Here is a 24,063-nt window from a genome sequence, read left to right on the forward strand (position 1 = left end):
GATTTACCCATTGTAGCTATCAGAATTAGTGGAGGGTTTATTTTTTCTCATTTGGGGCCTATTTGTATTCTTGTGGGTTCTGGGGTCAGAGCAGTACCGTTTTGTCCTTTTTGGGACTGAGGGGAACGGACCTGACGAAGGGGTATTTCCAGAAACGTTGCCCCCCCCTGTACTCACCTATATACCCACCTTTTTGTTATTGTTCCCCCCCCCTTTGTTTTGTTCCACTTTTTTCCCCCACACACCCCGTATATGGTCCTACCTTTATGTTATTATAGTTTTCTATGTGTGATATTGTATGCTTTTTTGATGCATTTGTGCATATATTAAATCTTACCTTTTTGGTTCTATACCAGTGATCTGATTTCTTTATATAGGGAGTGCTGAACTATTCAGTATTGTGTCCTCTGTATCCACAGACTGTAACTGAAATAATGTAAGGTAAAGGAACTTCTACCTTCCCATTTCCTCTGCTGTTGCTAACTGCATGTTATATTTCGGGTATTGTACCCTGCTAGATTAAATCCTTGTATAATCGCTCTATTGTCGTGACTGAGTGTTAGCCCACGTGGTTTTGGTGTAACTTCTGATTTACTGTATATGGTGGTATTTGCTTAGGGGCCATACCAAGTATTTTGTAAAATGGCAGATGGCTGGAATCTCCTGATCTCCTGTAATTCCTCGGTAACATTCCTTGGAGAAAAGCCAGTCATTGAAGTGGGACTGAAACCTTGGTTGAGTCAGAGATTACCAAGGAGAGGGTGGGCGTGTACCTTGGATGGATTCACTCATAGCCTGGTTGGTGGAAACCCCAGTGATTTAGACTAGGGTTGTTACTGTATGTGCACTGTGATAAGGTAACTCTGCTGTGTGCTTTCTGGAGGCTCTGGGACTCTAAGTGGAGATTCCGGTGTCCCCAGGGACTACAGGGTTATAGAGCTTGGGCTAGAATCATTGTGATGTGTGTACAGGCATTGTGTAACTGGTTGTGAGTTTTGGGAAACCTGGGACCATCTGCAAAGGTGAACGTCCCCTTATCACCATAGCCCACCAAGGTAAGGTTGTAACTCCCAGCGAGGTTCTGTTATCACCAGGATTGGGTGGGCAGTATCCAAGGTATAAGAGCATGGCTCTTGGGGTAGGCCCCCTAGTGGTTCCGTGTAGTGACTAACATACTAGGAAAGTCAGGCTAGTAGTCGCAGTGTGTAATTTGGGTCAATGATCCCAGTATTGGGTGGGCGGTATCACAAGTATACAAACGTAGCTCTTTGTTAGTATGTTGGCGTCACCACCCAGAACCACCCAACATTAGACCATAGATGGCAGTTGGTGTTTTTTGGGAACAAAGCCAAAGTGGGAATCCCTCGCGGCCAGTAGGACCGAGGCACTTTCCCGGCGGCGGATTCTGGGTAGACTCTGTATACCGGTGACCCGCTGTTTTGTGTTCCGGCGGCATGACCAGACTTCTCGACAGCCATCCGTCACTCACTGCGGGGCCACTGTAACCGCCGCGCCCCCCAGTTTGCACTCCCCTGTACTTGAGTATGAAATCGCATTGTGACGCCTGTATATTGTTACATTGTATTGCCTTATAGGTAACTGTTAAAGCATAAATTACCAAAATCGTGTATGCCACATTTCTCCTTAGTGCCCATATTGCACAAGCTGAGGCATAAAGCAATTCTGAATACTAACCGTATACTGCTAGATTATACATACTGTCTATTTGCCTACTTGCATTGGCATTGCTGACTAGCTACCCTCTTCAGTATTGTATAGTCCTACACCATTACGTAGTGGTCTAGGATGTTTGGCCATGGCCAAACTGCCCCTGGTAAACCGCCACCACCACAACTCGTCGCCGTTTCAAATTTGGGAGCGCTCACGTCGACCTCGACACCATGTTTAAATGTCCCCTATGGCGTATCCACCACTCATGTAAATGCCTGTGGGGCATTTAAAAGATAGCGTGTAGGAGTGGCGAGCGTGCGGGAATTGGAGTGGCAGCCAACTTGGGGCATTCACATTAGCAGCAGCAGCCGCCCAGGGTGCGATTTGGGGCATTGGAAGATAGTGTCTGGGTCACAGCCACATGGCATTGGAAGATGGTGTCTGGGTCACAGCCACATGTCAAGTGGAGAGTTGTGGTGGCGGAATAGCGCCAGGGGCGGTTTAACCGCGGCGAAACGTCCCATTCTGATTACGTAGACTATTCTGTAGGAGTTGCCTGATCTGTGATTCTTAGGCCTCGGGCATGGTCAGCGCTTAGGCGCTGACATGTGCTGAGGCACGCTTACGCTCGGAAGAGTGCCTCTTATGCGTGCGGAAGCGTAGGTCTTATGAAATTTTTAGTTTGAGCGCTCACGGGAGCGCAGGGCCGGTCACGTGAGCGGTTCGCCCAATGAGGGCGAACCAGCTCCGTGACGTCACTGGCCCGCCCACCCCGACACGCCCCCGGACGGCGTGCGAACCAAGGCCAGGGAAAGCACCCGCTTTGCCTCAGCGCGGCTCCGCACGGCTGCTGTCATCCTGGACGCAGCCTTATGCATAAGGAGGTGTGAGTAGAGGCTCGGGAGAAGCATTTGGGTGAGTAGATGGGTGTAGTGCTGTTTAATAAAATCATACTGTGCTATATATGTTTTTCAGATCTTTTTGCTTTGCACTGTAAAACAAACTGCGTTGCATTACAACAGTGACTTGTTTAGAATGGGCCCCGTCTCCCACTTTAGAAATGGAATTATTGTCCGGTTAAATGGAAGCATTGTCAAAAATAATTCCTAGAGTAATTTCTTCTGTTTTTTTTTTCTCTAGACCAGACACATGAGAAGAGGTCTCCTCCACCAGCCCTGGTACCTGTTACCCTGACTAATTCCCTGATAGTGTCCAAATCTCGATCTGCAGAGTCTCCAACAGTAATGTCAAACCTATCTGTGAATGCAGTGGAGTTCTATCCTTCGGGATACGCCACAGACTTCTCTGTAAGTATGGAACATATGGCTCAACCTTACATGCTCTTTGTTACAGTCAGTTGACATTTTCAAACTCTCTTTAACAGTGGGTGAAAACAATGCCACTCAGTTTGAAGCAGCGGAGCCTGGTTCAAATCCTGGTGTCACCTACTTGTGACTTTGGGCAAGTCACTTCATCTCGCTGTGCCTCAGGCACCACAATTAGGTTTTTAAACACCAAGGGGCTCTCATGCACAGCGCTGCATACACTGTCAACGCTGTATGAGGAAACTAAATATTAACGGCACAATGAAACAAATTCAATTCAAGACTACAAGATTTAAATAAAATACAGTAGCATACATAGTTGAATAATACTAGACAGATTATTTTTATTAAAAAAAAATAATAATTGGTGCAACTGGGTTTTAGATAATTCCTATAGAGCAGTGATTCCCAACTCCAATCATCAAGCTCGCCCCAACAGGTCAGATTTTAAGGATATCCCTGCTTCAGCATAGGTGGCTCAATCAAAGTGACTGAGCCACGTGCGCTGACGCTGAGAGATCCTTAAAACCTGACTGGTTGGGGGCTCTTGAGAACTGGAGTTGGGAATCGCTGCTATAGAAGAATAAGAAGTCCGTGAAGGCTCATCTGCATCGTTTATCTGTTCAGAAATTACCATTCTCCTACGCAGAGTCTTGGAACCATTTCCTAACAAACTTTTGTTTTAATTTTGTGTTTATTGTGTACTGGTTGTTCAAGATCTACAATGCAGTAGACATTACTGCAAAAACAACAGTAAAGCTGCAGTCCGTCACTCTCCCAATGAAAGTGCAGGGTAGTGATATGTTTAAGATGGCGTATGCTAGCACCTTAATGGTCTCTAAACACATTAGAAAAGATTGGGTGTTTTTGTTTTGTTTTTTTGTATGAATTGGATGTGAAGCCAAGGTGTTTTGAAGGTTAGAAATTGTACGTTCTGCACAGTGTCAAAAATGTATTTTAATCATTCATTTTTTAGGAATCTTTGAAGGGAAACCGTTATGCTTGGTGAACAAGGCTACAGCATCTAGTGTATATTTTGGCAAGTTGTTTGTCTGTTTGCTATGAATTTGGACACCTCTTAAGATATCATCACCACATTTTGCATTATGGTTCCTGAGATCAAGCAGCAGGCTTTTGTCTGTTTAGATACAATTCACAAATTTAAATGATCCCATCACAACCCTCAAGCTACAACTTAATCTTGGTCACTCTGAAAATCCAATTGGCAAAAATACAAGAGTAGCCAAAGTTTTAAGATTGCGTGATCATTGTTGAGGATAAGTACAATATCCCACAAACATGCATTAGAGGCTCTCAATCGAACACTTCAGGTGGTCAGAGACAATTAAACTATTATGGGTAGAGTTGTTGTTTTAGCAGGAGATTTTTGCCCAACGCTAGCTATTGTACCCAAGGGAAGTATGGCGGCTGAGCTAAAAGCATGTTTAAAAAATGTATTTCTTTGACAAAGTTACAAAATTAGAGCTTACAACAAACATGCAAGTTCATTTACAAGGTCATCACCGATTCTGTTGGCAGATTCGCTCAACAGCTACTTGATCTTGGCGAAGGAAACTTCCAGTTGATCGTCTCGCTGGACTCAACTGTTTTCCAGAAAACTTTGCCAGCATCATAGATGAGAGATTTATTAAAAGACAGAGTATTTCCAAACATACAAATGAATTAAAAAAAAATACAAATGGCTTGGCGAACGTGCAATTCTTGCTCCAAAAAACAACAGTCAGTGACATAAACAAATACAACACAAATTGACTGGAGAAGCTAGAACATACAAGTCAATAGACAGTCAATAGACAGTCATGGATATAAATGAAGCAGTTCAATATCTGAATGAGTTTCTTAATTCAATCAATACATCTGGGAGGCCGCAACATAACTTGATTCTTAAAATGTGCTCACCTATCAGGCTTCTGTGAAATGTACATGTTCCTGTGAAATGTACATGTTCCTGTGAAATGTACATGTTCCTGTGAAATGTACATGTTCCTGTGAAATGTACATGTTCCTGTGAAATGTAGCTGCTCCAAGACGTAATAGAACTCGGCTAATAGTGAAAATTCTTTTGCCTAATGTCATCGAGGCCACCATCTTAACAGGCTGTGCTAAGGGAGAAGACCTATTCATACTAAGAATCCCACTCATCCTTACTGACATTCCTTTCAAATTCAAAGGACTTCAGTTTCCAGTGAAGCTGCCTTTGCAGTGTCAATGGATAAATCTCAAGGACAGTCCCTTAAAGTAGCTGGCCGGAATTTAGAAAATCCATGTTTTGCACACGGTCAACTTTGTTGGGTACTGCAGCGTGAGAACTGGGGAAATGTTTTTGTTCCTGACAGATAAACGAAAAATATAGTTTACCCAACAGCATTAGAATAAAAATACACAAACATATTTTCATTCAGAAACGAAAAAATGTAATTTCTGAATCTCAGTATTTTTTTGGTTTCTTAGAATTCCCGAGCAATCATATCATTTACATTCGGGTTTCCCAAGTTTGTTTTTTTTTTCCCCCTATAACCTAACAGGCTTTGTTTCCAGGGCACTTACCTAAGCAAGTTGTCTTAGTGATGGTTCTGGTTATAAGTGCTAATACGCATAAACCCTGAACCTCTGCATTACATTAAAAAAACAACAAGAACACACAGATTTATCAAATCCATGGCTACAGAACTGGGACACACAATGCACCACATTTATTTAAAGAAACGCAACCACATAAGAAGCAGTGATCGTTTTGGTATAGTAAGGATTGCATTGTTAAACCAGTTTTGCAGGCAGAAAACCGGTAAATAAACCCTATTTTATTCCATGCCTGAGATGGAGGCTGCATTTTAAGTAGACACTTTTTAATGACTGAAATCAAATAACATGCACATATGGTATATTAAGTGATTTTTACTTTAAAATAACGTAGGGAAATTGACTTTTTCATCGAGTTTGAAGTGTGAAGTTTAACCTAGTGAAATAGATTCTCCTGGAACGCCCGTTCTTAAGATTTTGAAACCATGTCTATACTTCGTAATGTGTAACACAGGGTAGTTTGTTGCCAGTACTGATCTTACTGCGCCTGTTTTTAAAACAAGCGCTCAACTTACCCCAATGTGTTAATGATTGACTTGTCCTTCTCCTCTGAGTGAGCATGTCCGGTGTCACTAGTAACTAAAGATAGACTGTTGGCTACCCATATTATTTCCCTATGTACACCTGTTTTATACATTGGCAATGTGTTCGCTGGTTCTAACTTACTTAAAGCAGCAATACTATTTTACTATTTCTCCGCGCACTTATTTTTTTATATCTGAAGCATGTGACAATGTATAACTGTAAATCTTTACCTAAGGGGGCAATCGTTTGGTGCTCCTGTTATAAATCTGTAAAAATACTGATTGTGTGCCTAAGGCTGCGCTTATAGTGCCGGTGACATCGCGTCAAAACAAATGCATTGCCGGCGTCGCGAGCGCTTATAGTAAGCGCGGCACGACGGCTTGGTTGCGATCGCTGGAAGTCATATCAATTTGATTTTTCCAGCCACCATAGCCTGACATCGTCAGCACTGTAAGCGTTCAGTCCGTGTAACTCAGCAACTACAATGTATTCTGATATTACTAAAGTAACATTATTACTGCTGGGAATATTGGCAACAAATTATCACAAACCGGAAAGTGTTGCAAAAGATCTTGCACTGCTGAGGAGATGGGCTAAAAGCTGCTATATAAATCAAAGGATGCTTTAAAACTCATTAAAAATGACATTAAGAGTTTAATAAGAGAAAAAAAAGGGTCACTTCACTAATACTACAGAACTGATTTATTTTAAACATAACATTTCACGTTTTGCAGCTTTAAGACTTTAAAAAATAAAATGTACAAATGATAACGCACTGTTGGAAAATGGTGCCAATACCATCAAATAATATTAAATTCCTATTCTAATCTAGTTAACGTTGCAACTTAAATTGATATGGCAGAAAACCAGATTTAGAACCGCCGATTTGAGTTCAAATTGTTAAACTCTAAAACGTCTCATTGTACTAAAGAGCAAGTAAAAAAAACGCCCTCCGACCACAAATACTTTTAATTGTCATGTTAAAGAAAAATGGTCAACAAAACTTACATGTGGTTCTTTTCCTGTCCCTGTGGACTGTAAGAGGTTTATATTTTGCACCTCTGCTGTTTTGGGCGTCGCAATGAGTTTTATTACTAACTAATAGTGAGGGAACACATAGTGGCCTGAACCCCTTTTAGTCTACATCTGTGTCACCCCAAAGGTGACGCCTGAAAGGTTTCTCCAAGAGCTGCTCCCCTCTGCACGGAACCAGCGTGCTCAGGGTTTAATATCTGCATTTGCTTACTACCAGGGCTCGACAAATGCACTCGCCCGCTGTTGAGTCTTACCGGCGTCTCCCGGCATCCTCCTGTGTCTCTCCCTCATACTCCACTGTCTCTCCCTGCAGCTCGTGTGTGTGTGTGTGTGTGTGTGTGTCTGCGTGGCGTCAAATCCGCCTTTTGGGGCAACACAGATATAGGCTGAAGAGGTTCAGAAGAAATGCAGTTGTGGTTTCAGAGCGAGTGACTTTTTCCCCCCAATTTCTCGAGCCCTGCTTACTGCCATGTGTTCTGTCAGCCCCACCCAACTGGAATGTTTTAATCCAGGAGGGCAAAGGACTCTGAAACCACAACTGCATTTCTACTGAACCTCTTCAGACTACATCTGTGTCGCCCCAAAGGGTGTGAGCCGCTTGCTGCCGTTCGCTGATATTTGGTAATGTAAAAGCTGCTCTATTGCAATCTGAAACTAACCAGCCCGCTCATCCCCTGACACCAAACTTACCTGACGTGGTGATCAAAGGGAAGCGCAAACATGTGGAGATATAAAAAATAAAACTGATGGTGCAGTATTGTGACAAATGGATAAGTATTCTTCTTTAGGTCTGCTGGTAATTATACTCACAAATGTGAGGATGATACTGTGTACATAAAGGTATCTTTGGGTATATCTCTGCAGTGATGATAAAACCTTAAATGGTTAAACACAGAAAAGCCAACATAGCGCGATCTGTTTAAAAACTGTATTAAAGTGGTTAAAAATATAACAATACACTCACATGATGTATGCTATTTAAAAGCATTTAGATACGCAATGGATCTCGCCTCCGGTGTCTTGGTGCAGTTTTTCCTTCCCTCTTCTCAGCGTGCGTCTCACTCCTGCGTTCCAGCAGGGCGGATGTGACTCCTGAAGAAATCCTAAGGGAAGAAACGCGTAGAGTGAAGGTGATTCACAGCCAGCCTGCCAAACCGGAACTCCCGAAGTCTCACTGACGTCACATCCGCCGTGCTGGAACGCAGGAGTGAGACGCACGCTGAGAAGAGGGAAGGAAAAACTGCACTAAGACACCGGAGGCGAGATCCATTGCGTATCTAAATGCTTTTAAATAGCATACATCATGTGAGTGTATTGTTATAATTTTAACCACTCGAATACAGTTTTTAAACAGATCGCGCTATGTTGGCTTTTCTGTGTTTAACCATTAAAGGAATACATTCCCACACCGAGGCTCCAGCCAGCTTATCATCACTGCAGAGATATACCCAAAGATACCTTTATGTACACTGTATCATCCTCACATTTGTGAGTATAATTACCAGCAGACCTAAAGAAGAATACTTATCCATTTGTCACAATACTGCACCATCAGTTTTATTTTTTATATCTCCACATGTTTGCGCTTCCCTTTGATCACCACGTCGCCATATTCACCTGGGATTGAGAGAGCAGTCCTGCACTGGGTCACAGCAGCATTCAAAGGATTTGTTTGTATCACCTATATTTATTTAATTTATGGTTTATATATTAATATTGGATTAACACGTGTTTAAAGCTTATAATAGAGCGCCACTTTTGATATATTAAGTTTTGCACCAAACTTACCCGGCCTTATAGATTGTAACACATTGCAGGCCTATCCTACCTCTTCTAACACAATTCTAATCTTGTCTGATAATGTTGCTACTTCCACATGTTAAATAAAATTCTCCGTTTTGAATCACAATTAAAAGTTACACTGTATAACAATAAAATCTTAAAAGCTAATGGAGCAGCAACTGTGTGACTAGTCAATCGAACATTCATAATGGGGCAGATATATTATATTTTATACACACCAATGTGCAGATATACTGTAGACCAGCGTTGCGCAAACTGGGGGTTGCGTGATTATCTGCGGGGGGCGCAGGGTTTACAGAGGCCCCGCGTGTTTCCCGAAACCACTTAAATTAAATGCCGGGGAAGCGGCGAAGGCCTCTGTAAACCGCTCACCTTGGTTCAACTGGCTTCTGGAGACGCGTCGCCATGGCAACGCGGGCTGAAATGATACCGCGGGTCATGTGACGTCGCGTTGCTATGGCAACGTGACACCCAAATGCCGGGAACCAAGGTGAGGGGGCGCGCGGAGAGGAGCATAGCCGGCAGGGGGGCACAGGGGGAAGAGATTGCACTCCCCTGCTGTAGAGCACTTCAAATATTACTGAGCTCTATGCAGTATATAGCTCCGATATTACCAACAACTAATTAGATAGTGCTGTGGCTTTGTACATACACTTTATGTGAGCACTATTTGGAGTTGAGCACAGTGTTTTGTTATTTATCACATTTATCACGTTAAAGCAGCAGTTCAAGCAATATCCTACATGTGTTTTTTTAATAAATCAGTTCTATACTATAAGAAAATACTTGTAGCATTTAAAAAAAAAAATGTTTTAAAGACATTTTTAATGTTTTTAATGTAGGAAGCATTTCCAAAGCGACCTTCCCCTTCTGATAGGCTCTGGCTCCAGAGCCCCGCTCTCTCTCTATAGCAGTCCACCATTTGTATCTAGTAACTGACCAGTCAATCATATTCCAGGACTATATTGCCCAGAATGCTGTGCAAGAACTTAATTAACATGAAGCAAGCGATCGATTACAGGAGAACGGATCAATCTGCAGCTCTGCTAATCACTTGTCAGTGTGCAGATTGTGTTGATGCACATATTGAATGGGGGGGGAAAAATATATATATTTTTTAAAACGGCAGCTTTAATATAAACCTGTGTTTGCACTTTCTGTTTTACACAATATATTTCTTTAGGATCCTCTTAATAGCACTTTACACAGCTGCACTGCAGTATATTTTTATGTGACGCAGACCAAGTCATACTATGTCCTCACGGTGACAGTTGCTGCTCACTCAGCTTTTAAGATTTTATAGTTATTCTCTCTTAGCTTGTTTTATTTAATCAGAATTAAAAGTTATATTTTATTTAAATTGTGGAGATCCGTTGCCATGGTGACGTTCAGATTCAAATGCCGGGGAAAAAAATAACATATACCAGAGATTTTCTGCTCTAAAACGCTACATGATATTTCTCATACTTCCTCACCTTTAACCTTCAAGGAATTCCTGGGAATGCTGAGCCTGAGTGTGTGTTTTGTTGTAGGACTCTGTGGATGAAAATGGGGGATACCCAGTTCTCCCTCACGCGTCCCTCGCAGAATTTGTCCAGGATTTTATGAACCATCTAACTGAACAGCCCGGAAGTTTTGAGGCGGAAATAGACCTTTTCTCAGAGGTACTTAAAAGCTGGGTCACTACAGACGACTCCTTACAAGAACTCATTGAACTTATTTACCAGCAGGTAAGGACTTATTCTAGTATATTTGTGATCTGCGGTATCAAAACAGATCCCATGCCATATCTAAGTTGAGGTCAAGTTGTGTTTTTCTTTGTGTTTTTTTTAATATTGTGTTCCAAGTAGCCCTGGGATACCATGGCAGGCCACTGGGGGTAGGAAAAGATGATCCAGAGCTCCACGGGTTTCAAGAAAAATAAATTTATTCCATAATACACAACGTTTCGGCCTTACATTGGCCTTTATCAAGTGACTGGTAGTAAAGTCATAAGCACAATATCCCAACTATATATATACCCATCCATATTAGTGAGCAAGTGAATAAACACACCCCCCCACAGCAAAACGCTGATCACCCCATGTGTGTCCTATGAAGATAATGTCTCTCCTCCATTAGAAGTGTGAAACGCAAAAGCATTTAATCCGGTGATGACGTCATCATTGCGCATCCATCCTGGAGATGTCCTGTAGTCTCGCGAGGCTACCGTCAGTGCTGACGTCATAATGGGCGGTCCTTCAAGTGCCTCTGTAGTCGTAACAGCATCCTCATGTGATCCTTTGAGGCAGCAGACAGCAGAGACGTCATCGTGGGCGGTCCCAGTTGGTCTCCGAGACTGTAGCATCCTCCTCCTCTGTTCCAGCGCCGTAAAGCATCAAATAGATGCGAATCCAAGCATTAACTGGTCCCTTGCAGTGTTTCCCTTTGTCAGAGATGCATAGACACTGGGGATCAATGGGGGGGAGGCACGGTCTATCAGCTCACGAAGATGAGACAGCACATGTAAATAATGGAGGAATAAAGACTTAAATAAAACAGGATGAGGTGCATACACAGTGAAATTAAAAATATACAAAGCACCGAAAGGAACCTGTAAACTAAGAGCAGCAACAGCAGTACAAAGGTAATAAGCCACTAGGGATCATCTCCTATCCTGGAAGCAGTTTAAGGAGAGAAAATCATTCAAACCCCTTGGGAAACACAGTATCCAGGGTGAAAATCCAGTACGCCTCCCTTTGTAATAGTACCTCGTCTTTCTCAGAGCCTGGGTGAAATTTAGTGACTTGTTCAATCCCCATCAATTTGAGGGATGATGTGTTATGTTTGAAAAGTGCACCGTGTTTTATGAGTGCAGTTTTCTCTTTCTGAGCATTAATCTTGCTCCAATGTTCAATATATCTGGTTTTGAGCATTCTGCTCGTTTTACCCACATCGATAAGTCCGCAAGGGCATTTAATAATGTAGATAATTATAGTGGAGGTACATGTTATCCTTCTCTTAATGTTATATTTAAAGCCAGTGTGGGGTGATGAAAAGTGTCTCCAGTGTTTAAGCTGTTGCACACCGAGCAACTATGGCATTTAAAACAACCCGGTTTATTAGAACTTAGAAAATGTGTTTTAGTGTAATATTTGCTGTCATCAGCACGGATCAGCATATCACAAAGACTAGGACCCCTCTTATATACGAATCTGGGTTTGGACTTACAGACTGTGTTGAGGGATTCGTCCATCTGTAGGATGCCCCCAATGTCTACGGATACTATTCTGCAAATGCAGACTTTCGTGTACTTACTGACTATTAATCCATTCAGAGTTATCTTTAGGTGGCATAGAAGTAGCGTCCCTATCAAAGGACAGCAGTACGTCAGTCATTTTATGTCCCCGTGATGTAAACCTCTGTTTGATATCGTCAAGGTTCTCATTAAGTCTGTCCGGTCTGTCCACAATGCGAGTTGCTCTCACCTTCTGAGAAAAAGGCAGCATATTTTTTATGGATGGATGGTTTAACCCGGTTTTATGTTTTTTACATGATGGGAATATTCGGGATCCCCTATAGCTGAATCCCCCGTCTTCCTGGTGAAGTTACCATGTTTAAATCTCCCTCCAGTGGAAACAAAATGGCTGCTAAATTTCGGGCAAAAAGGAGGTGTTGCAGCTTCCTTTTTTATAGTAATTTTAAACCCTTTTTGAATATTGGTAACTGCACCGGTAAGTATCACCAGTGGGAGTGGAGATGTTGCTGGTTTGGATTGTAGCTTCTCCTCATTCCCCCAGCTGCTTAATGACAGTACACTGATACTGGACCTCTTCTCTCCTGTGCTAATCTAGTGCTCAAGACGAGGGGGGACACAGTATTCACTAGCGCAGAGGCAATTAAGCAGCTTACTGGAGGAGACGTGGAGAACCTCTTGCACACAACTGCAACGTCCCACCACTGTTGCCAACTAATGGCATAGGTGTTGTAAGATTTCTCAAACATTGCCAATTGAAGCATTTTTAATGCATGTGGTCAGTATGGGATATAGTGTAAGACACTGTTCCTAGCTCCACAAAATGTAACTTCTTCCAGACCTGGGACCTTAAAGCAGGTTTCTATTTTTGACCATGTGTGTTTCCTGGGTCTTCTACCATGTTCTACCTTGTGGTCTATACTAGCTTAATATGTCATAGCTAGCAAATGTGAAACGGTTTCATGCAGAAGATGTTCATATTCTACTTTTTGTTCATCCTCATTTAACAAACATTTGGTCATTAATTTATTTTTTCTTCCTTTTTTTATTCAAAAAGGCCACTTCTGTTCCTAATTTTTCCTATACGGGAGCACGACTGTGTAACTTCTTATCTCTTAACCTTCATATAAACTCCAAGATTGGTAACTTCAGACAGTTGTTGCTTCAGAGGTAAGTAACTCGGCCCCTTTAGAGTGTATTGCTGTGACGTGATTTATATTGTATACAGTACTAGGTACGGTGATGAGGTAGAGATGTGTTTATTGTAGTCATAGCCATTTGTTTTGCTTGTGGCCCAACACAGGACTGCTAAATGCAATGAATATATTTGATTTGTAATGAGTCATTGTTCAACCAAATAGCAACATTATGTGTGGTTGTTGCTGCACATGGAAAGCAATGTTCATGTTTGTCTTAATGAATTATCTATCAATTTTTTTCAATAGGTTCCAATGCATCTCTTTTCTCCTAATCTGTTTGACAAAATACGTGCACTTTAAGGTGTGTGTGTGTGTGTGTGTGTGTGTGTGTGTGTGTGTGTGTGTGTGTGTGTGTGTGTGTGTGTGTGTGTGTGTGTGTGTGTGTGTGTCTGCGCGTGTGTACATATAATAAAAAAATATTTTTTAATATAAACAGAGAGGGATATATATATAGCTATATATATATATATATAGATATATATCATATCTATATATATCTATATCTCAAAACACACAAACAGTAGCGCTTAATAATTAATTGTGTGAATATTAACGTGCGTAAATCTATAAAAATTAGGTGAATATTTAATTATAATAATGATTTAGACTAGTGCTATTAATAGCTGTTTAGTGTTATAACTAATTATAAGTGTTCATAAATCATAAAAAAGTAACTCAAAGTTCACACAGGTGTAGTCCATCAGGTCCACTGAGGATATGTAAAAATTAGGATGGTATCCAGACCCCAGATACTAATGGTTCATGCAGCTCCTTTGATGTGGTATAGCCACCCACAAAGTACCTACAAAAAAAAAAAAAAAAAGAGAAGCGCAGGCACCATAGTGTTATACTGTGTAAAAAATAGTCCATTTAATAAGACACGCAGTCCCAAGGAATCGCACTTACAAGTTTTAAAAAACAACAAGCATATAAGAGAATAATCTCTAAGGGATTCGTCAGCTGGATGGGAGGGGTCCAGTGTAAATACTCTGCCTGAGTAGGTTGCAGCCGTTGGAGCTCCTGACACACACCGCTGTGCTGTATAGATCAGCCTGATAATCCACATGCAGTATAAATTCTTCAGTCAATGGAGGTTCCGGCTGCTAGCCGCGTGTGCAGCATGAATAACAGGGCTCCACACAGGCAGGCAGAAGGCACCTCCTCTCTCCGTCGCGCACTGGCATCACCACCTCATCCCAACTAGTTTTGTCACTACCACGTGACTTCTTCAGGGGACATTTTTAAATCTTGTATGTGCAATTTCTTGGGACCGCGTGTCTTGTTAAATGGACTCTATTTTTTTTATACAGTATAACACTATGGTGCCTGCGCCTCTTTGTTTATATATATATATATATATATATGTATGTATGTATGTATGTATATATATCTATATCTATCTTTATATTAAAAAAAATTTATATTAATTTTTTTTTATATATATATATATATATATATATATATATATATATATATATATATATATTATGCCCAATGCATTGGTTTAATAAGAATTTAAGAATAAATTAACAAACTACTTGTAATATCTTTTCAACTTTTTGCCAAGTATGTTCTCAGGTTTAGAAATATGCTGTGAATGTGCACACAAGTTTTCTGTAAGAGTCATTAGCTTTGGTTTACCACACAATCCACTATCAATCCAATATAATGAACATTTACTTCTCCTTGACTTTTATGCTTTATTCTTCCTGGTGTTTGAGCTTTCATGTTTGCCAGAGTGTCCTACTGTTTAAACCGTAACATTTGTGTACTTCTATTTTACGTCTTTGATTGCATAGTCCAGTGTTTTTCAATTAGGCTCATAGGAAACCTTGGCTTTCCCGGGGCCCCCTAAAGGGTTCCCAGCAATTTTCAGGTCATTTGAAACTTGTACCAAATACAGAAGAATGTACAATGCATCTGATCTCAGACGCGCTATTAGAGAGGGTTGGGGTTCTCTATAATGCATCTGATCTCAGACGTGCTATTAGAGAGGGTTGGGGTTCCTCAGAATTTCACAATATAATTATACGGTTCCTTAACTTTATATATGTTGGGTTGTGGCCTTTACTGGCAAATGTGGTTTGCATCAAGTCTAAAAATAACACACAAGTGGTGCTTATAGATAATCACATCCCTAAAGTCACTAAGAGTTTGCAATCTAGATGGTCTGTGAAGTATTGTGCGTGTATTAGGCATATAGTAGGAATAATGGTGCACGGCAGAGATGGTAAGAAAGTGGTGCCGCGGGTGAAACTTCACAAATATAGTACTTTATTTGTAACCCTTTTTACTGCCGATTGGAGCTGCAGAGGAAAGCAATAGCAGCCCCATGGGATGCAAAGAGATAAAGGGAGAATCAAAAGGTCATCAAATGAATGTTGGAAGATCGTACTTTTTGCTTTGTTTTGTAAAGCAGCAGGTCACGTACGCCACACCTGTGAGTACGTGACGTGTATGTCAAGGGTTAAAACATGCTGTTATCCTGCTGACTCGCCTCCCCGTAGGGCCCTCATATACCTCCCCAAAAACTGCCACTAAACCTCAATTACGCTGCCACCACCAAGGATAACTGAAGGTCTTACCCTTAAGAGATCTGGGTCTCCTGTTTACTAGAAAAAAAGATGTTATTAACCCAAAATCCCAATATAGAAAAATTTCAGAAAAGGCCTTTAATCTCTTCAAAAAGGTACCAGGTTCAATTAAAGATCGTAGGTATAACATTTTTGGAAAGTGGTACAGTGTTTGTTGACAGAAAAGGAATGTTGCAAAAGCATACTATATATAAATGCAGATGGTTTTATAAAATAGTAAAAGCAGAAAAAGTATAATACGTTACAACCTATTACTCCAATAGGTAGCGAGATTGAAATGTGAGGTTTCCCTTATTTGGTATAATATCCCTCAGTGGAATTCTAGTTTTAATACCCAAATGTATAGTTTTTATGTGCTAAAACTTTGCCCCCATCACAAGGACCGGTCAACCCTTTGTGGGTGTGCCTTGGCTCCCACTCATCAATCTTTTGTGACATGGCTGGGGGAGTGATTTATTTATTTATTTTTCTCAGTACAGGCATACCCCGGTTTAAGGACACTCACTTTAAGTACACTCGCGAGTAAGGACATATCGCCCAATAGGCAAACGGCATCTCGCGAATGCGCCTGTCAGCACGTCCTAAACAGCAATACCGGCTCCCTACCTGTACCGAAGCTGTGCGCAAGCGGGGAGACTATAGAGCCTGTTACACATGTGTTATTTACATCAGTTATGCACGTATATGACGATTGCAGTACAGTACATGCATCATTAAGTGGAAAAAAGGTAGTGCTTCACTTTAAGCACATTTTCTCTTTACATACATGCACCGGTCCCATTGCGTACGTTAATGCGGGGTATGCCTGTATTGTTTTTATTATTTTACTTATTAACATCTTGCTTACATGTACAATTTTGATAAAGGAACAATATTTATACGTCTATCATAGTAAAAACAATTTTTCTTTACTATTTTCTTTGTTACTTATCAATTTTTAATTTTTATATATAAATCTCTTTGGATTCTTTTAATTTCAAATTATTCTTCTTTTTTATTTTTTAACATAGAAAAGATAAAGGATAGATAAAGATGGGGCCAGAGAAAATGGGAAGGGAGGGGAGGGATAACAATCAACAATGATCAGGATTGTACCTAAAAAACGGAGGCCACAGTTCCCATACCTTATAGAATTGATCTAATTTTTGATTCAGTTGAGCTGAAATCTTTTCCATTAATTTAACTTCATTCACGCTTTTAATTATTGTATGTCTCGATGGTACATTTATATTCTTCCACGCCACTGCTATAGAGCAACGGGTGAGAGTGGTTTTAAACTCAATTGAACGCGATAATTCTGACCCTATAACCCCTAGAATAAATCTTCCCTGACGGTTGCATTTATATGACTTTAATGTATGCCTGGACATTGATGGGGCTAATTGAGTCTGTGAGCTGGAAACAAATATCTGTCATGCAACCCAGACAAAATGTGTCATTTGTTATTGTTACAGTAACCTTGCAGGTCACAAGTCTGTATTTTTTATTCTTGAGAATTTATATCGGATTTTATTTATCATACATTTTTAAATCTGGAGGGACATAGAGCACCCCTCTCTGTCACCTTGTATCTGCTAACCAGTTCCAGTCTTAGGACTTTTGACGATCTGGTCAGAAGTATCTTCAAAGACAAGTCACATTTCTGGTACACATTTACCAGTCTCTACTATTATATACATTTTGTTTCATTTACCCATTAATGCAAAGGCTTGGTTAACCCAGGTGACATCACATGAGACCGAGAGAAATGGGTATTTTTAAAATGCAAGTTAACCCCTTGATTGCTATATTAACACAATTGAATAGGTTGAAGGCATTAACGTGACAGCAGTCATCTGCGAGATTGCTGGTGAGAATAAGTTAAGTGATTTAATTTTCATCCTATGTGCACCTGTAGTACTTAACTTTTCACTATAATATAAAACAGAGGTTTAAATTACCACGACCTGGAGTATGACTTATTTATTGCACAGGGCGATTTGAGCATTGTCCGTGCAGAATATGCACTGGAATATTTAAGTTCAATTCACATGAAAAGGGACTGATATCTCCCCAAACAAAGGAAGTAGCTTCACAGCATATTTAAAGCTGCAGTTCAAGCTCCCGTTTTTTTTTATCTTCAATAGTTTCATGTGGGCAATCTACTTACCTAAAGAACTGCATAGCTGCCGGTCAATTCGTTCTCCGTCTATTGATCGGCGAAGTTTGGCGACATCTTTAGATCTGGGGAATGTAAATGGTTGCTATAGGAACAAACATGCTTGTTAAAATAGAATACAAGAAAATTGGTCTTTCAAAGTTGTTTTTTTAAAACAGAAAATTCTAAAAGTATTTTTTTCTTACTACAGAACTGATTTATTTAAAAAAAACACACATGCAGGATATTGCTTGAACTGCAGCTTTAATATGGGCCATAGTAACTATACCTCATTACGTGTCCTAGACAGTGGTGGGATTCAGCCAGTTCGCACCGGTTCGTGCAAACCTGTTACTAAAATTTCACAAGTTCGCCGAACCGGTGCTTAATTCTCTTACCTGTCCGGGCGGCATCTACAGCATGTCCCGGCATCTTTTCCCCCTGCATAAGTGCTCAACATGGGCGCGCGGCATCACGTTGCCATGCCAACGGGAACGCCACGTGATGTGGCGTCACGTTGCTATGGCAACACCGCACAATGTGAAGCCGCGCAGCCATATTGACCATGTTTACAGGGGGAACATGCGATGCTGGAGCATGCTGGGAAACACTGCCCGGAGATGTGAGGGGGAGATGTGACGATGATGAGGGGGACTTGGGGAGATCTGATGATGAGGGAGAGAAGATGATGGTGATTTTTCACGATGAAAGGGTGGTAAGGTGAGCGAACCGGTTGCTAAAATTTCAAAATTTTATTTTTTATAAAATGTTTTACCAGGAAGAAATACATTGAGTTACCTCTCGTTTTCAAGTATGTCCTGGGCATAAAGATATGATGACAAATACATGGTTACAAATACACAGTTACATAAGTGAGCAGGGTATACATTATATACAAGACATTGCATGCAGAGTTAAAGATAATATATATTTATAGGCGAATGTAACAGTTACAGACCAGATTAAATGTGAGACCCGGAAGAACTCCGATGGGGGGAAAGAAGCAGCGGTGCACAGCAACAAAAAGAGGGATAGAGGCTGGATCATATATCAGCACATATTTATTGGTCTACCATATTAGTGCAGTTAAGTCCTCCTCCAGGAGCAGGAGAGACACTCTTACGCGTTTCACGAGCAATAGCATGAAACGCGTAAGAGTGTCTCCTGCTCCTGGAGGATGACTTTTAACTGCACTACTTTGGTAGACCAATAAATGTGTTGATAAAATGTAAAATTTAAATTTAAAATTTGTTGCTGTGCATCGCTGCTTTTTTTTCACCCCATGGGAGTTCTTCCGGTTGCTCATACTCAACAGACGTGTGTACGCTGACGCCAGGTGTCCGTGGATGTCTTCTAAGAAGGTCGTGAGTAAATTACTTCCTTTTTAATCATCGATTCAAAATACAGTATTCTCCAGGTCACATTAGTCCCCAGCCCACCGTGATCTGCCCATGAATCACGACTGTGTTTACACTGTCAGCCCCCCTGCAGTGGGTAATCTTGCGGGACTTGCGTTTTTACTGCAATAGGAGTTCAAATTACTGTTTACATCATTACCACACCACGTTTCCTTGGCACACATCTTTAACTGTTAAGAGAGCAAATTGTTGCTAGAGTCTGGACATTTGTTCCTGTTTACTCTATTGAGTTGTTTTTCTTCTGAAGCACAGAAGCTGGACCCTTTTTAAAAAAAAAAAAAAAAACTAGAACTTAAAACGTGAGACTACTTTAGTTTTGAAAGAACTTAAACTGGTAGTGACTGTGAGTCTCCGGTAGGTTGTTCCAGTTTTTTGGTGCACGGTAAGAGCAGCAGCGGTCGGATACTTTGTTGAGCCTTCGGACCATGAACAGTCTTTTGGAGTCTCAGATGATAAATTCTGCATGTGGTAGGGGTGAGGAGCTTGTTCAGATAGATGGGTATCTTGCCCAGAAAGTATTTGAAGGCGACAGGAAAGGTGAACTTTGCGCCTAGACTCGAGTGATGACCAATCTATTTCTTTGAGCATTTCGTAGTGATGGGTTTTGTAGTTGCAATGGAGAACAAAACGGCATATTGAATTGTAGAGGGTGTCAAGTTTACTAAGGTGGGTTTAGGGTGCCGAGCCGTATACTATGTCCCCATAGTCGATAATTGGCATTAGCGTCTGCTGTGCGATACGCAAATACATACGCTTTCTGACCAGCCGACTTAGGGAGGGTTTGTTCCTGTAAAGTACACCACTGGTCCAAGAGTATTATTCTGTTTATTTCCATTGTGTATTTCTGTTTTAGAAATGGAATAATTGAAATGATCCATATTCTCCAAGACAAGATTCATACCTAGCGCAGTGTTTTGGAATTTGTGCGCGCCTAATGGGAAATAGGTTTGGCTCTGGTTAAGAACCATGCTCCCATTCAGAATCTGAGTTGCAATAGAAACCAAATGCTCATTTTGAACCTAGTACAGCCATAGGTGAGATTGTACCTTTAAACACTTTATTAGGTGCTGAGAAACTGGACCATGCTTGGTGAAACTGGGACTTGCTGTATGAGTGATTTTGTTGGTTTTTATTTGAGTTTGGTAACCGGTTTGTCTCTGTTAAACCCCCATTACATGATTTGTGTCTGGTGTGAAACATAAAAACAAAGTCCCATCTAAGTATTGTATCATTCCTGTGCACAGCAATACTGGGCTATCCTTGTGACCACGAATTCGTCTTTCAATGAACAACCCTTTCCCCCTGCTGTTTTCTTTAGAAATGTGTGTTACATTTTTTTTACTCTTATTTTCTTTGAAGGTGTCGATCAGAATACGAAAAAAGGGATCAGTCCGCAAAAGGAGATGATGCGATGCGAAAGCGCTTCCATGCCTTTGTATTGTTTTTGGGGGAACTTTATCTCAACCTGGAGGTAAGACTTATAAACATATGCTGGGGATAGACATAGGGCTAAATACGAAAGAATGTTACAGATCAAATGGCGTGTCGGAGGTTTTAGAGCAGACTAGGTGGGCAAAGGGGTTCTTATCTGCTGTGCATTTGTAATTGAAATTCTAGGTTTCACCTAAAACTTTAAGGGTGCAGTTCCACTTTGTAACATATATTCGATTTAAAGTGAAGCACTCAAACACTTTTTTTTTTCACAATTTGTGACATTTAATAGCTTTTTGCAAATAAAAGTTTGTGACAAGCATAACTGCAATTACCACCGCATACACAACACATGCTGCTTTTGTTAGGCTGCGTCCCTACTGCGGGCGACGGCGCGAACAAAAGGCTGCACCTCAATGAGGCAGGCCATAGAGCGAGTGGCGGCATGGCAGATTTTTTGCGAGACTTTTTTGTTTTTGTCGCGCGACGGCCAGGTGACGTAGGCGGCTCAGCCAATGAGGACGAACCAGCCTTGACGCCACGCCTCCCCGTTGCACGTCATAGAAATCCCAAAGGCCACGGATCGCTCGAGCTACAGGCGAGCACGACGCCTTGCGCTCCATATCGCCTACTATATCCGAGGCTTTAGAAGCTTATACTGAACTGAAAGAACGCATTGTCAGTCCCCAAGTTCCAGTGATCAGGCCGGAGATGTACAGATGTAGCAAAGCTTAGTTTTTGATGCTGCTGCCATGCAAACTGCGGCGGACTCTGCTCCGAAGGACTCCAGTTCCATAGCGGCAGACACTTCCCGGTGCTGCAGACTTTCGCTAGTTCATCTGAGGTGCCGAGGACAGCAAGTCTACTACATCTGTATAACAGTTCCATGGTTATGTCCAAATGTGAAATAATGTTACCTAGTGGTGACAAGGTTACAATCGCTGCAACACTACAATGATCAAAGCAGCAGGCATTCTGGATATGGGTTTATTTATTATTTTTAATCCAGCTTGCAATTAAGTATTCGTTTTTTGTAGAAATTCAGAGTTAAGAGGGGAGGTTACTGCTACAGAGGCAGCAGCTTCTGTACACATTTCCATGGCCGACTAATTTTCTGTGACCGTGAGGTAGAGTCCCTGTCCAGAATGTTTTATAATCCATTTATTTGTGTCTCGAGTAGTCATTAGGTGGAGACAAAGCAACAACGAGCGGACCGGTCTTCACCAGTGCATTTACAGTACAACCAAGGGATTTTGATTTATTGTTTATTTTACAGATTAAGGGAGCAAAAGGGCAAGTGACCCGAGCAGAGATTCTCCAGAGTGGACTTAAAGAAATACTGAGTGCTCTGTTTTCAAAGCCCGTGGATGATAACCTAATTTGTGCAGTAAAACTACTAAAGGTAAGAAGGTGAAAAAAGAATGTAACGACTAATGCATGCTATTTTCCAAGATTGATGTGCCTGTAATGGGAATGTATAAGACTGTGTTAAAGATGACAGATTTATTTCACTGCTGTGTAGATTAATGGCAACTTGTGATATCTGTTAATAAACCAATAATTATTATTCAGAGATTTGAAGAACTAATATGCCTATCTTCTGAAGCACAAGAGTGAGCCCAGAGGCATATTAGTTCAGCAATTTAACCAACAGGCCACCATTTCAAGACACTTTATTAAATTTGCCTTGACTAAGTACAAACAATCTAGTTTTTCTAACACAATAGTTAAACGTATACCTCATTAATATTTTAGAGGTTAACAATAAATCGACTATAACTATATATTAAGTCGGCATACTAATTGCCTCAAACCAAGGAGCTACACAGTCCTTCTGTAGATCACTTTTGTTTGGTCTACTTGTTGCACCACTTATTTTAACAATTAACTAAATAAAGATTATTTTTAATCATTATAATATACACTACTGAATAAACAAGTGCTATTTGAACGGAGTTATTTTTCTTTGGTACATATATTGCATGTTGATCCATTGCAATACACTACAACCTGCATCTTTTGCAAAATGATAGATGTAGCAGCCGTTCTTATACCGTTCGGACGGGAAATCCATAACGCACTATATCTGAGCAGCTCCAAAGAGCCGTCACGCATGTAAACTAGATATGTATTATAGCCACATGTCTTATTGAAAGAGACTGGGTGGAAAACAAGTCTTTAAAGCAGCAATCCAAGCTAGAGATTGTATATATTTATTTTGTGCACTTTTTTTTTTAAAACATAAATTTGAAGCAACAGATCTTTGGTGCTGAACCCCATCAATTTCCACTTTGGGGTTCAATTTCAGCTCAAGTTCAGCTCCATAGTAGTTGCCCATAGCCACTCCGCTTGGCTAGCAGGGTTCATGTAATGGCGAAGTTTCAATACTCTCGCGCCCTGCAGACCAATAGAAAGCCGTGACATCAGGTTCGGCTTCCTATTTGGCCCGCGTGACGCAGTAGCTTTAAACTGTGCCAAGATACCATCGCCACCATTTGGAGGCATCTCAGGAAGCAGGGGTTCCCCAAAGCTGAAATTAATGGGGTTCAACTCTGGAGACCCCTGCTTGAGACCTATGTTTAAAAATATATAATAATAATAAAATGAATTGCTCTTTTAATTGACACTATGACTTTTCCATTTGTTATTTTCCAGTTAACTGGATCCGTGTTAGAAGATGCTTGGAAAGACAAAGGGAAGTCGGATATGGAGGAAATGATTCAGCGGATGGAGAACGTTGTTCTCGATGCAAACTGTAGCAGGTTAAAAATGGCAAATTGCTCATTAGAATTGATATTAAGTTTGAGGCATTGGGAACAGATAGAGGTAGAAACAAGGGCCTGGTTAACCCCTTTCCTGCTAGAGGGGCCTGTGAAGGGTCTTGGGCATGTGGTCGCTGCCGTTTTGCTGCAACAAAATATCTGTAGGTGTTTAGCTGCCACTCACCCCGCCGTAGGGACATTTCTCCACTGGCCACTTCCTGTCAAGGTAATCCCCTAACCTTACTCTAAAAACCCCTAATACTAACGTTAACCCCGACCCTATAACCCTCTCACCCCCGACCCTCCAAACCAAGCCCTCCCCCCCCC

The 24,063-nt window shown here is 41.1% G+C and overlaps 1 protein-coding gene across 2 annotated transcripts in view; it reads left to right on the top strand.

The window, feature by feature from the left end:
- The window catches only part of PAIP1 (poly(A) binding protein interacting protein 1), a 54,035-nt gene that overhangs the window by 22,448 nt on the left and 7,524 nt on the right, over positions 1 to 24,063 (top strand). For both annotated transcript variants that reach the window (XM_075588909.1, XM_075588919.1), the window contains exons 2-7: positions 2,812 to 2,978; positions 10,493 to 10,690; positions 13,253 to 13,365; positions 20,903 to 21,014; positions 22,251 to 22,376; positions 23,630 to 23,736. In XM_075588909.1, coding sequence (XP_075445024.1) covers positions 2,812 to 2,978; positions 10,493 to 10,690; positions 13,253 to 13,365; positions 20,903 to 21,014; positions 22,251 to 22,376; positions 23,630 to 23,736 — 823 coding nt within the window. The remainder of the gene's footprint in view (positions 1 to 2,811; positions 2,979 to 10,492; positions 10,691 to 13,252; positions 13,366 to 20,902; positions 21,015 to 22,250; positions 22,377 to 23,629; positions 23,737 to 24,063) is intronic.

The sequence above is a fragment of the Ascaphus truei genome, chromosome 1, assembly GCF_040206685.1.
Source record: "Ascaphus truei isolate aAscTru1 chromosome 1, aAscTru1.hap1, whole genome shotgun sequence".
Classification (NCBI taxonomy): domain Eukaryota; kingdom Metazoa; phylum Chordata; class Amphibia; order Anura; family Ascaphidae; genus Ascaphus; species Ascaphus truei.